This window comes from Helicoverpa armigera, chromosome 11 (assembly GCF_030705265.1).
Source record: "Helicoverpa armigera isolate CAAS_96S chromosome 11, ASM3070526v1, whole genome shotgun sequence".
NCBI classification, from domain to species: Eukaryota; Metazoa; Arthropoda; class Insecta; order Lepidoptera; family Noctuidae; genus Helicoverpa; species Helicoverpa armigera.
The window spans coordinates 7,515,217-7,527,620 of NC_087130.1; the positions used below are offsets into that span (position 1 = coordinate 7,515,217).

Sequence of the window (12,404 nt, forward strand, 5' to 3'; positions counted from 1 at the left end):
CAATCTTTACAATAATATTTCCGGCCCCACCTTAAATTCTAGTGAACAAACATCGTTAGGGAAACCGAGATATTTTAAGAGCAAATCACGCAAAAGTATTGTAGGTAGAAAAGATTAATGTAAAATAAAAACAAAAAATAAACATAGTAACAAGCTCGTTTGGACATTTTATTCATGTAAATTTGCAGATATAATTAATACAAATTATGGTCATGTAAATTGGGAACTATGATAAATAATTATTACTATCAGCTGGTTTAGAGGACACTGTCTTATACCCTCGAATAGCTTAATTCCAGCCATTGTTTAATTTTGATGACTCATCGAAATATAAAAAGCAGTCTCGAGGTGTGGCATTACAAATACTGTCTTATTCCTAAGTTTACATAATGAGATTTTATTGTGATAGTGATAAAACACAAACTTAAACTATGTGAACATTCTACTTCCTGAATGGGTACTAATGCATGCATGACTCCATTATATTAGGTTCCTCACCTTCTAGGATGTTGTATTAAGTGCAGAGCTATGTCATAGTCAACTAAATTCCTAAAAGATTAATGTGACAAAACCTATATTGTCTACATGTCATACATCACAATTTTTCCTAAAGTTATCTGTACAGTTTCGGTAATTTAAGATGTCTAATATGCCAATCACTATACATTACATCCAAATAATAACTTTATGCTGAGCAGCTGATGTATTATATACTTTGCTGCTGTGCCTTCACAGGATGTGTATTGGAAGTTCAGCAACATGTCTCCAATAAGTAGTCATACACAATTTCTATTTTCAAACAATTCAGGATTGCTAACAAAACAATCTAGATACAAAGTAAATTATTCACAAAGAAATCCATAAATAAACTTTTTATTAAAATTGTATAAGACTGAAATACTTTGTATGTTGACACTACTGATTTCATGAATGTATGATCATTCATTTCAGAGAGCAATATAATATTATTTGTCAGACTCGTTTTGTTCAGGTTCAATTGCTTTCAACCATGGGTGCTGAAGGCACTCATAGGCAGTGGCACGCCGATTTGGATCGAAATCAAGCATGGGCTTTAAGAAATCAGCAAAGTCTTCTGCATCTTTCTGACTCCACTCATACTTCTCAGTAAGCACAGACACTAAGCCCCATGGTTTCAAGCCAGTAATGTTCCTCAACTCACCCTTTTTATTGAAGAATACTTTGGAATATTTTCCAGAGGCTGCAATTCGTTTTGGGATATCTCCTAATAGTTCTATAATATGAGCAAGGTGATCCTCATCACGGCTATAGCCATCACCAGAATGCGGCTCAAATAAATAGTCTCCGGTGGCCAACTCGGCCATACATGCAGTGCTCCATATGTCAGCTGAAGTTCCATAGCCAGCACTCAGCAACACTTCCAGGGATCTATACTGCCTAGTTTGTATATCTTCAGTGAAATGGTGGACCCAACAAGCATTACCTAGATCTGCAATCTTTACTTCTAAGTCACAGATATCAAAAGCTGGATCAAACTTTTTATCAAGAGATTTTCCTTTCGTAGACTGAGAATTGAAAGAAGGTGGAGTGTCAGTCATTTCTCCTTCAGACATAGGGGTACCAGCATCATCTCCACAGCCATATTGCTTAGTCCTTACCTGCACTGCATCAGCATCAGTATCAAACGCTTCTTCATCGGCACGCTCATCATTGCAACCATTGATATTAGTTTCATTGTCAGAGCGTGTAGTCTCAATGACACTTGCCTCTTCAGGTGTTGGAGGTGAATCATCATTGTCTTGCGACATCGAGCTGACTCGCTGTTATTGACCACTTTTTCTGTTCTTCCATTTCCTCTATTTGTTCCATTTGCTTTTAAGCAGCATTGACTGACGCTTAGCTTTCTTTAACTTCTTCTTCTTTTATTTCTACTCATTTTAGCAGTTACTACCTGTTCCTGAAATTCCTTTGGTGCAGTACTAATCAGGGAATGAGGCAGTCTCAAGCCTAGGGAATGTAATTCAGTAGCCTCAGCTGCAAGCTTCATGTATGTAAGATTCATCAACACAAACCAAGACATTCTCGGTTTAATATCTGTATGGATAATCTTACATTTAGTATGGAGGTAATCCAATCCTTCCAGCACTTGACGTATGATAGTTTTAACGTTTTCCGTGGTATACCTCTATAATTAGATTTGAGTATCAACTTCAGTAGGTGGTGACCCAGAACTTCAAACACCATGCACACATGGGTGCCATTCACACCGGTTATTTTAAAGTCATTAAGCAACTGTACGGTCTTATTCCTCTTGGGATCCGCTGGATCACTGTCTCGAACTGCTTTCAGAATCTTTATTTCGTCCAAAGCCGTCTCCGTAAAATGAGGTGCCGATTTTACGACTTTCAATGCGACAAAACGTTTGTCAACAAGATCCCAACACAACCACACGGTGGAGAAATGACCCCATCCCAGTTTTCTAGTGACGTGGTACCGATTCAGGAATAAGTCTCCAATTTTGACAGGATGGTAACCACCCTTACAATAGTCGGCGCTGTCCTCCTGTTCCTCGTCGTCGCTCGCATATTGCTCGTCTTCATCCTCTTCGATCGTTTCATTGGAAGAGCTATGTGTAGGTTCTAAACGATTCTGATTCTGGTTGCGCAGACCGTTTCCTTGTACACCAGCCCCGTGGTCCTCCTCGCGATTTTTCTTTTTACCGAGTTTATGCCGTTTCTTTTTCGCCTGAATGGCGAGCACTCTTCTATTTACATCTGATTTAGAACTCATTTAGTAAATTAAACACTTTCAACAACGCCAATATATATATAAATTTATCTTTTCATCTCAAATCTTTTGTTTGAGTATGGCGGCCGGTCGCAGAACAAAATGCGCTCGAACATGAACTCAAAATGTTGCTAGCAATAAAATGTGTTATGAGCCATAGACAATAATTTTATACCATACCTTATTTTATATATTTTTGGTACAAAATTGCTGATTCAGGGAATGAGAAAACTTTTAATTAAATAGTGTGGTAATGTAATTAGAGGAAGCTTAAAAAATAGTCGCACGAGTCGATCGAAAATAAGAATTGGTAGCAGCACTTATCTTAAACAGCAACATGAAGTTTTATTTTAAAAGATTTTAAACTCTCACATTGCACTCGTACATATTTCTTAATAATCATGACATGAACGCCATCTATACTAATATTATAAAGAGGAAAACTTTGTTTGTTTGTTTGCTTGTAATGAATGGGCTCAAAAACTACTGGACCGTTTTAAAAAATCCTTTCACCATTCGAAAGCTACATTATCCACGAGTAACAAAGGCTATATTTTATCCCGATATGGGCAGTAGTTACCACGAGACGCGGGTAAAACCGCGGGAAAACGGCTAGTAACTAAATAAATTTCTATAAGTTTGTACTGTATTTTCAACATAATTATCGCATTTAAGTCCTGATTGCTGTGAATGTTGATTTAAGATTTTAAATAAGATTTGAGATTTATAAGGCCCGTCTTTGGGGCAAAAACACAATGATAATTTGGGGGATAAACAGAATAAGACATTGGTATTAGGGAAAACTTCTTGCCCCACCTACCAAACCTATTGGATCAGACCATGAAAATGGGGCCACAACAATACGTGAAGATTCAAGAAGCCCAAAACATTATCAGTTTAGTAACATTACCAGCTAGACGTAGACTGGACAAGGTGTGTTCGTGGCGTTCAAGGCGTGCGTAAAGGTGCCTCGCAAAACCTCTGTACCTAAATGCGATCGTTCTGACTCTGAGCCCAAGACAAGACACTGTCTTATTCTGTTCATCATAAATTCATAATACCCTTTCAAGTAACTAAGTATAAAGCTAGCTATCAAACTACACGGCGGTTAAAACAGTTTAACCGTATCACGGGATAGGGGTAATTAAAGATAACTAAAATAAAAACAACTGTTTTTGTTAGTCATTATTATTGATCTTTTGTTGTTGTGATTGTGGGCTGCTTAGGCGGTACATCTTTCATACTCATTTTTTTTCCCTTTCATTTAGTTTTTAACTGGTATTAAAACAATACCACCAATAAGAACAAGTGTTCCGGCCACGTAAAATGATACTGAGTATCCAAAACTATTTTTCAAAATGCTAGATAACGGTGTACTTATTAAACTTCCTAGACCTTGAAACATTATCATAATACCAGTTGCGTTTGTTAACATATCTAATCCAAATAAGTGAACTAATACTACACTACGAACACAACTTAAACTAGCAATATGAAATCCAAACAATATGCATATCACATATACATAATAAAGGTTAAATGAAAAATTAAATGAAATAATTGCAGTTCCAGATATTAAACACACAGCCATATACAAATATACAGGATTTAATTTCATGGCCAATGCACCTATAGTCAGACGACCAAGAGCATTTGCAAAACCGATGACGCTTACAAATATACTACAGTGTGCAGGATCGATGCCCTCACTTTTAGCCCTATCCGGTAGGAACACATAAGGCACTAAATACCCTAAATATGTGAAGAAGCCGCTCGTACATAGTAATATAAATGAAAGTCTTCTCAGTAATTTTGGATCCATCATAGTTGCAAGAATTCTTCTAACAGCAGTTGTAAAAACACCCCTTTTTTCACTTAAATCGGCAGCAGTTACAGCACGTGACACCGCCATTTGATATTCGAGACCCGTTCTTGCTTCCGGTGCAGTTTCCATTTTACTTTTTTGATAAGCCGGCAACTTATCTAGCCTTCCATCATAAAAAGCGTCATCTCGATACATTGGTCGAGCTTGGGGTACATGTTCTTCCCAATGGAATAATCTTTGAAACACAGAGCGTTTAATTGGCTCTTCAATATTAATATTTATTTCTATGGCTTTCTCAGCATTATCGTCTTTGACACTTACTCTAGATTTCGACTTGGATATTAAAGACTGAACTTGTTTCAATTGTCTTCGACTGATTCCACTTTGAGGACCTTGAGCGGTAAGAGTAAGCCTTGATGCAACTGCTGTAGAAGGACCCGCTTGCGTCGGCGTTGGCACTGTACTCTCTCCAATCACTGCCGCAGTAGGAAAGTGTGCATTTGATACAGCGCTGAACAGCCGTTCTGCAGCACTTGGCATCACTCCCTTTTTTGTCTTTGATGGTGCTGCTTTTATGGCAGCTAGGCAAGTAAGCTACTGTACGAGTAGGTTCGTCTACTACCGTCGTCACAGTTAAAGAAAGTAAAGGGCGAAAGGTCATCGCTAAAAAGTATATTAAACCCACTAATCCAGATTGCATTAATACAAGCAAACGCCATCCGGCCAATTTTACTATGTATGAGTTAACTGTAAACATAATCATAATGCCAATGCTGGAACCAATACTTGAAATTGCCATTGCCAAAGATCTAAGTTTTTCAAAGTAAAAGCCCACTACCAATCCGGACCCCATGCTACAAAGGCAAGCTCCAAATCCTCCAAAAAGTCCGTATAAAATAAGTATTGTTACAAAATCAACAACAAAATATGTACAAAGTAAAGCTGACGCAGAAATAATTGAACCAGTCATACAAACTGCCCGGAATCCAAATCTGTTAATAAGCGCCGATACAAGTGGTCCTCCCATAAAGTACACTGCTACTGCTACAGAGTTGACAAGTGCCACCACAGACTCTCCAACTTTAAGATCATCGCACATGTCGTGATATATACTGCCAAATGTGAAGTAAACTCCGTCTAATAGAAAAATCGTTAAAAAACTCGCTGCGACTACGACCCAACCCCATCCTCCTTCAGTTGGTACTGATATTTGTGCAGTTATTTCTGTTTCCTCAACGCCTTCAATGTCTTCAGGTTTAATGGTGCTGCTACTATCCTTAGTATATACTTTGCTTGGTACAATTATGCTTTTCTTTATGCCAGTTGGTTTGGCGGCACCCGCCTTAGGTGGCATTTTAAGTATTCTGTTTTAAACTACATGCAAAATAAGAGTAGTATCACTTTAATGTAATGAACATCATACATTTTATATGGAGATCTAGTTCTGATGGGAAACGTCAAAACAGTCATCAAACCATCATCAATCTGATGATGGTTTGATGCTAGCCACAGAACAATAATTATAGTTGTACCTTCTTTCTAAGTTTTATTCTAATGAGGTAGCACGGCGGTCATCGCTTTAAACCGCCTTTATATTTATATACCTACATATACATTCGGCCCCCATCCTTTCGGATCCTTTCCATCGGGCCCCAGATCCTTTTTCCGAGGTAATAAATGGCCAGCCTTTTGGTCACGAGAAGCGTCAACCAGCCGCCTAGACAGGGCCCGATTCTCCTAAGTTAATAATGTCAAAGTCTAATAGAAATCGAATCTCAATATGATCGCAATAGCAGTTTTAACCATATCGGGTATTCTGCTACAAATAAAAGACCAATCGTATTCGATTGACATTTGATTGGTGTGCGATTGGTCTGCTATTTTGGTGATTTTGGTCTATACGGTAGTTTGTTGTACAATCATTTTGCAATCGTAAATCATTTGCAGACAAAATATATTATATTAGTATTAATAGTGTAGAAAAGATGTCGTGCAGTGGCTTTTGGGTTAAACTGTAGTTCAGCTACTTTTGAAATTTTAGAATGTGAAGTGAGTTCTAGCCTTTATGTTGTCAGTAATTTATCTACGTTGTAGTTATTTTACAACGGTTACGGTATGGTATAACTTTTCAACAGTTTTCGAAATTATTTATATTCAATATAAATAGTAACACATTCAAAGTAAACATATCAAAAAATATTTTTTTTTTGGTAGTTCCAAGAACTATTATTTATACTACATACTATTTATGTCTCGACTAAAAGACTTGTTTCTTTGGACAGGAATAAATTTAAAAAAAAAAAACTTTGGCTGACAAGAGCTCTGTGAATCTACGAAAGACTAGGCAGTATGGTCGAAAGACTTTAGCCTGCCCTATGGGCAAAAAGCTCTGTGAATACAGTGACGTTTTTTGGTTTGAAGTTTGAGTTTTGGTTGAAATCTGAGTGAGTGACAACGGTCGTTTTGGAGGGAAAAAGTCGGAGAAACACAATCTGGCGGTCCTTAATTTATAAAATTGTATGTAAGTAAAGCAATCATGTCACAAACATCAATTACATCATTCTTTAATAGTAGAAAAAGACCTGCTACGGAGGAACTTTTTACTTCTAAAAATAAAGTGCCCCACATTGACCGGGCTATAGATACGAAAAATGTATCCACGGGGAAAAAATCCATGGTTAAGACTTGTGAAATCATCACAAGGGAGTTTAAACATCCAACTAAATCTAGTGACGTTGCTAAGAAAGAGTCATCGCAAGTTGAGATACGAGAAACACCACAAGACACAACGCAAGTGCCGCCAAAAGTCGCATTTGCTAAAAAGGTGAATGCATCTAATACAATTAAAACTATACAAAACACCAAATCAGAAACTATTACCACATCGCGTAAAGAATTAAGTCTTGGCGACATCAGAAAGAAATTAGCTGGAAGTTCGAGGTTAGCAGAATTAAGAGCAACCGCTGATCGACTGAGCAAAGGCATACAAGATCTCAAACAAGCTAGCGAGAAGAGGAATCTACGAGAATTCAAATCTATTGATGTGGAAGTACCAGTAAGGTATGTATAAATAAATGGTGTTTTATAAAATATTAGCCTTGTACTATGTAGGTAGTTAATCATGTAAGTTCTAAATGTAAACATATTAAAGGTAGCAGAGTTCAAAGGCGGCCTCTTGGCTTAGTTTATTTTCTATAAAGTTAGGCAGTCATTAAAGCTCAAATGTAATGTTACACATATTAAATACTTATTTGATTGCTATAAGATTTCTTTTAATTAAATTAACTCTTATATTTTGCAGTCCAAGCAAGAAAACTCTTCTTCAAAATGAACTTTTATCACCAAAGAAATGTACTTCAATGCCAGCACCACAAAGACCACTTATTTCTCCCAGAAAAGTGGTTGTCAGCCCTATCAAGAGCCCAAGCAAGGTTGGTATTGTAATAATAGCCTAAGTATGTCATTAGGTAATTATTAAAAATAAAAATGTTTGTTTGTCATATACCTACATACTAAATAAGTACCTATTTGCATCCACAATACAAACAACTCTAAGTTTTTGCTAGTTACTGTATGATTTACTCTTCATTCTCAACATGTTAGTGTAAAATCTGATCCAATCTTATAAATTCTGTAAACATTTGTTATTTGTCTATGAAAACGATCTGCATTTACACATTTTACTAAATTAATATGTGGGTTGAAAAAAACGAGTTTGTAATAGAGGTTGATTTGATAATAACAACAGGGCTGCTGAGAATATAGTTAAGTTAGACAACACATTCTTTTGTATGTGGGTATACTGTTTTTCATTAATAAATTACTTACTTTACACCACACTCTCCATGAAATAACATTTTTTACTTGTTCCTATAAGAAAAGAGTTAGGTTATCTTAGATTTTTTGTCAGTTCAATAAAAGATCTGTTGTATAATTTTCAGGTCCCTGCTTACATTAGACATGCAGCTCTTGCCACTTCCTCCAGCAGCCTGCCATTGCCTCATCACTACAGATTCCTTGCAGAACTGTTCCGTGGCATGGAAACAGTGGTTGCATTACTCTATAACAGAAATGAAAAGATAACCTTTGATAAACTGAAACCCTCCATACAAGAAATGCTGAAAAGATCATTCACTCAGAAACATTTGGCTCAAATAAAACATCTTGTGCCAGATTTTTACAATTTCGAAGTTCAGAAGGTAAAGAACTTCAGTGCCTCATCTCACAAAGAAAAACATGAATTGATAATTTCACCTAATTTCCCGAATGATTTCAAAGTGATGAATCCAAGTGTGTTACTGGAGAGGCGTCGATACTTTTTTGATACCTTGCTACAGTTAGTAAAGAAACATCATGCACAATATCTGCAGACACTTGATCCTCCAATGGTGATCCCTGATGATAAGCTAACTCGTTGGCATCCTGAATTCGAAATTGAAAAGATACCAGAAGTTGACAGTGCCAAGTTACCTGAAATGCCAAATGTTGAGACATTCTCTAGTGCGCAAGATGTACTAGCCAAGGCTCGTGAATTATTCAAATGTAATACCAAAATGGAAAGAGCTTTAGAGAAGTTGGCTCAAGCTAAATCCCGTGGTCTCACTGAACAAGAAAAGGCAGTTACTGGTATTACAGATAGTAAGCCAAGTACATCACTGAATGGTATGAAGACCAACAGTACACAGACAAGCCAGGCTTCAACAAGTTCGGTGACACTAATGAATCCAGCCCTCCGTAACCTGCCCACTGCACTTCTAGAAAAAGTTAAAGCAAAGCAGGCTGCTAAAGCCCTTGAAGCTATGACAAGATCGTCTGAAAATGATCAAAAGTACTTGATATACAGTCGCTTGCCAGATCTTGCTCGCACCCTCCAAACATCTTTGTCACTGAAAGAAAAAACGTTCTAGCACTAAACATAATTCTCTCCAAATTGGACAGCAGCTTCAAAGCAAATGTGTCAGCCAATGACTTGCAAAGAGATATTAAAGTTCTCACTGAGGAACTGCCAGATTGGGTTAAATTACATGAAATAAGAAATAATACTTACCTTAAACTAGATAAAATGCTGATTTGCAAAAGAATTTGTCTAAGTTAGAGGCTTTAGCAGATAAGTATAAAAATGAATAGTAGCATAAAATTAATTGACGTAACAAGATCAAGACTGAGTAAGTATAAAGTGATGTTGTAACTCTTAATCAGTTTTTTAGCAACTAGGTTGTTTTGTTTTATGTATTAATTCATGTGTGTAATGTAATGATACAAATCCGCGAGTTTGTACATAGTGTTCAATCATCATCATATACAGCCAAATAGTATGAATTATTACAGTTTACGTAAATACTTAAAGATAAATGACATGATTTCAAGCCAACATACCAAAAATATATATTGACATGGTTGAATCTGTTAGATTTAAGCTGACATTTTATATTTAATTTTTAACTTTTTAATTTTACTAGTTCAATTTAATATATTTCTCAGGACTTATACTGGCTAACTATGTAAAACTTGAGTTTGTAATAAATAAGTATGTATTAGTTTAAATTAATTTTCTTTTTTCTTTACTGTGTGGTATTTCTTACTTTAATAAAAATACATTTTATTTTAAATACGAAGTTTACTTGCTGACCCTAATGTATCTTACTTTTAAATTGTGTTTAGTGCAGTCATTTCAACTTTGAATGCTTAATAGCGCTTTGCCTGGAACTGCGTTGGCGCAGGTAAACCCACGTATTATCGAACGTTACGTTTGTCGTCAGGGTAGTGCTTCAAGAAAATCAGGCTTCCTGTTGGTACCACCAGTGGTACAAGCAGGTTTTTGTTTTCCTCTTCTATTGAAATTGTAACGAACCACCATGAAATCTATACTAATATTATAAAGCTGAAGAGTTTGTTTGTTTGTTTGAACGCGCTAATCTCAGGAACTACTGGTCCGATTTGAAAAATTCTTACAGTGTTAGATAGCCCATTTATCGAGGAAGGCTATAGGCTACTTTTTATCCCGGTACGGGAAGTAGTTCCCACGGGATGCGGGTGAAACCGCTGGCAGAGCGGTTAGTTAGTATTATCTAAACTTTTCATTCCACCACCTGCAAACAGAATGGGGCTACGGGATTGTTGTTTGTCGTAATAAAGTTCTCTGATCGTTTCGTGGTTACTTACTTGAAGAATCGTATAAGCCGCAGGCAGACGACGATTGCACGGTGGTGGGTGGATTTTTTATTATCTAATCCTATCTGGGTACGGGTACCTACCTATATTTCGTTTTCATAATATTGTAGGTAACAATTCTGAAAATTAAAACGCAAGTATTTACTAAATCATAAGTTCTTAGGAATTAAGATTTTTCCTAACTTCATGGGACATGTAGGTATTACTTAGGTTTTTAAGCTCGATCGATACCTCCACCTGTTCCCGAAATAAAGGGTCGTGACAGGTCACAGAGTATATTATTAAAACAGGTTGACAAAAAAATATCTATGAGGGTTCCGGTTTTTTTTCGACCGGAGAGAGATTAGGTGCAGAACCGACATTTATTTGTTTTCATGTATTATTTATTTTCTTAATTCAAATGCTTCCTCATCTCAGCATGTCTACGTGGTAGCATTTGGGCTTGCATGAAGAACCTAACCCTTAAAAACTTTTGTATAGATATAGCTCTAAACATTAACAGCTTTACTTATAAAAATCTACTAAACATCTTCTAAGCATCATTTTAACTAATTACTACTTTAAACCATACGTAGATCGTGATTAAATATATGGGTTCATTAATTAAAACATGGCTAAGCAAAGTTTATAAGTAGATAAGAATTTTTCTTAAACAGCCCTTTAAGTATTACTTATTATTTAATTCACGTTTATAAGTAAGGCTGCTAGATTCCTAATCACAGAAGAAATCGTTATTAGACCGATACCTGACCGTCTGTAGGAAATTTCTGCATTAAATTCGTATTGTCTAATCATTAAAGCAAGTTCTTGCATGTCGTCTTACGTCTGACGAAAAATAAATATGTATTTAAAACCGTAATGTGTACCTACATAAGATACAATACTCTTGTACAATTGTCTACGTAGACGATAAAAATGAGTAAAGCATTCAATACTTGTTACTACTTGAGTAAAGCATGTAGGCATCTATAACAGTTTTTATGTTTTAAAAAATCGAGAAATAATTATGGACCAGCAAAGTAACTTTTTTGTAGAGGCGAGGATGAAGAACGCTTATTTACCTAAAACATTGAATAGGGGTAGAAAAATGACAGGTATTAATTATCATGTCCATTTGTATAAATTTTATTTATTTCTGAATAATAAATTCATAATTATCAAGCAAAATAAATTAAAATTAATGTTACCAGGCTTGCACTCTGCAACTACTATTTTACCCAAAATTTATCATGTCAGTATTTGTGGAAAACTTAGTATAGACACAAGAAAACGGGGTGTAATCATCTAATCCCTTTATATAAATGATTAAACAACTCAAATTGTTTTAAAAGCTAACAGTGATTAAGCAGCAAATAACGGTTTATATACAGAGAAAGTTCCTTGTATTTATCAAAAGATAAGTAGATAAGTATTTCTGTAATCTATATCTACATCATCAAGGAATTCAGTAGTATACATACTTTTGGTGGTTGGACCTAGTACGGTACCCTGCGGAATCGGAACATCTAACGACGTCATCCTTTTTTTTATGGGAAATCATCAAATGACCCCTCCCGCTGAGTGTGCAGCGTAAGGGAATGTCTGACTAAAACCCACCATGTTTCTTAAGCCCTTTATGTACTAGCGCCGCGGTAACTCTTAC

The 12,404-nt window shown here is 36.1% G+C and overlaps 3 protein-coding genes across 3 annotated transcripts; 1 reads left to right on the forward strand and 2 right to left on the reverse strand.

The window, feature by feature from the left end:
• Positions 1-138: 138 nt before the first annotated feature.
• On the reverse strand, positions 139-2,901 carry Srpk (SR Protein Kinase). The gene is given in 8 exon segments (XM_021340281.3): positions 139-1,789; positions 1,792-1,812; positions 1,815-1,856; positions 1,859-1,901; positions 1,904-2,023; positions 2,025-2,062; positions 2,065-2,154; positions 2,157-2,901. Coding segments are annotated over 8 exon segments (1,791 nt in total). The 5' UTR covers positions 2,770-2,901; the 3' UTR covers positions 139-965.
• A 1,871-nt stretch (positions 2,902-4,772) lies between these two features.
• LOC110380346 (monocarboxylate transporter 2) lies at positions 4,773-6,076 on the reverse strand. The gene has a single exon (XM_021340301.3). It carries the CDS (start codon positions 5,943-5,945, stop codon positions 4,914-4,916), a length of 1,032 nt encoding a protein of 343 aa, XP_021195976.3. The 5' UTR covers positions 5,946-6,076; the 3' UTR covers positions 4,773-4,913.
• A 913-nt stretch (positions 6,077-6,989) lies between these two features.
• On the forward strand, positions 6,990-10,200 carry LOC110380337 (DNA replication factor Cdt1). Its single transcript, XM_021340289.3, is given in 5 exon segments — positions 6,990-7,651; positions 7,893-8,022; positions 8,533-9,460; positions 9,463-9,651; positions 9,654-10,200. Coding segments are annotated over 5 exon segments (1,836 nt in total). The 5' UTR covers positions 6,990-7,127; the 3' UTR covers positions 9,719-10,200.
• The last annotated feature ends 2,204 nt before the right edge of the window (positions 10,201-12,404 follow it).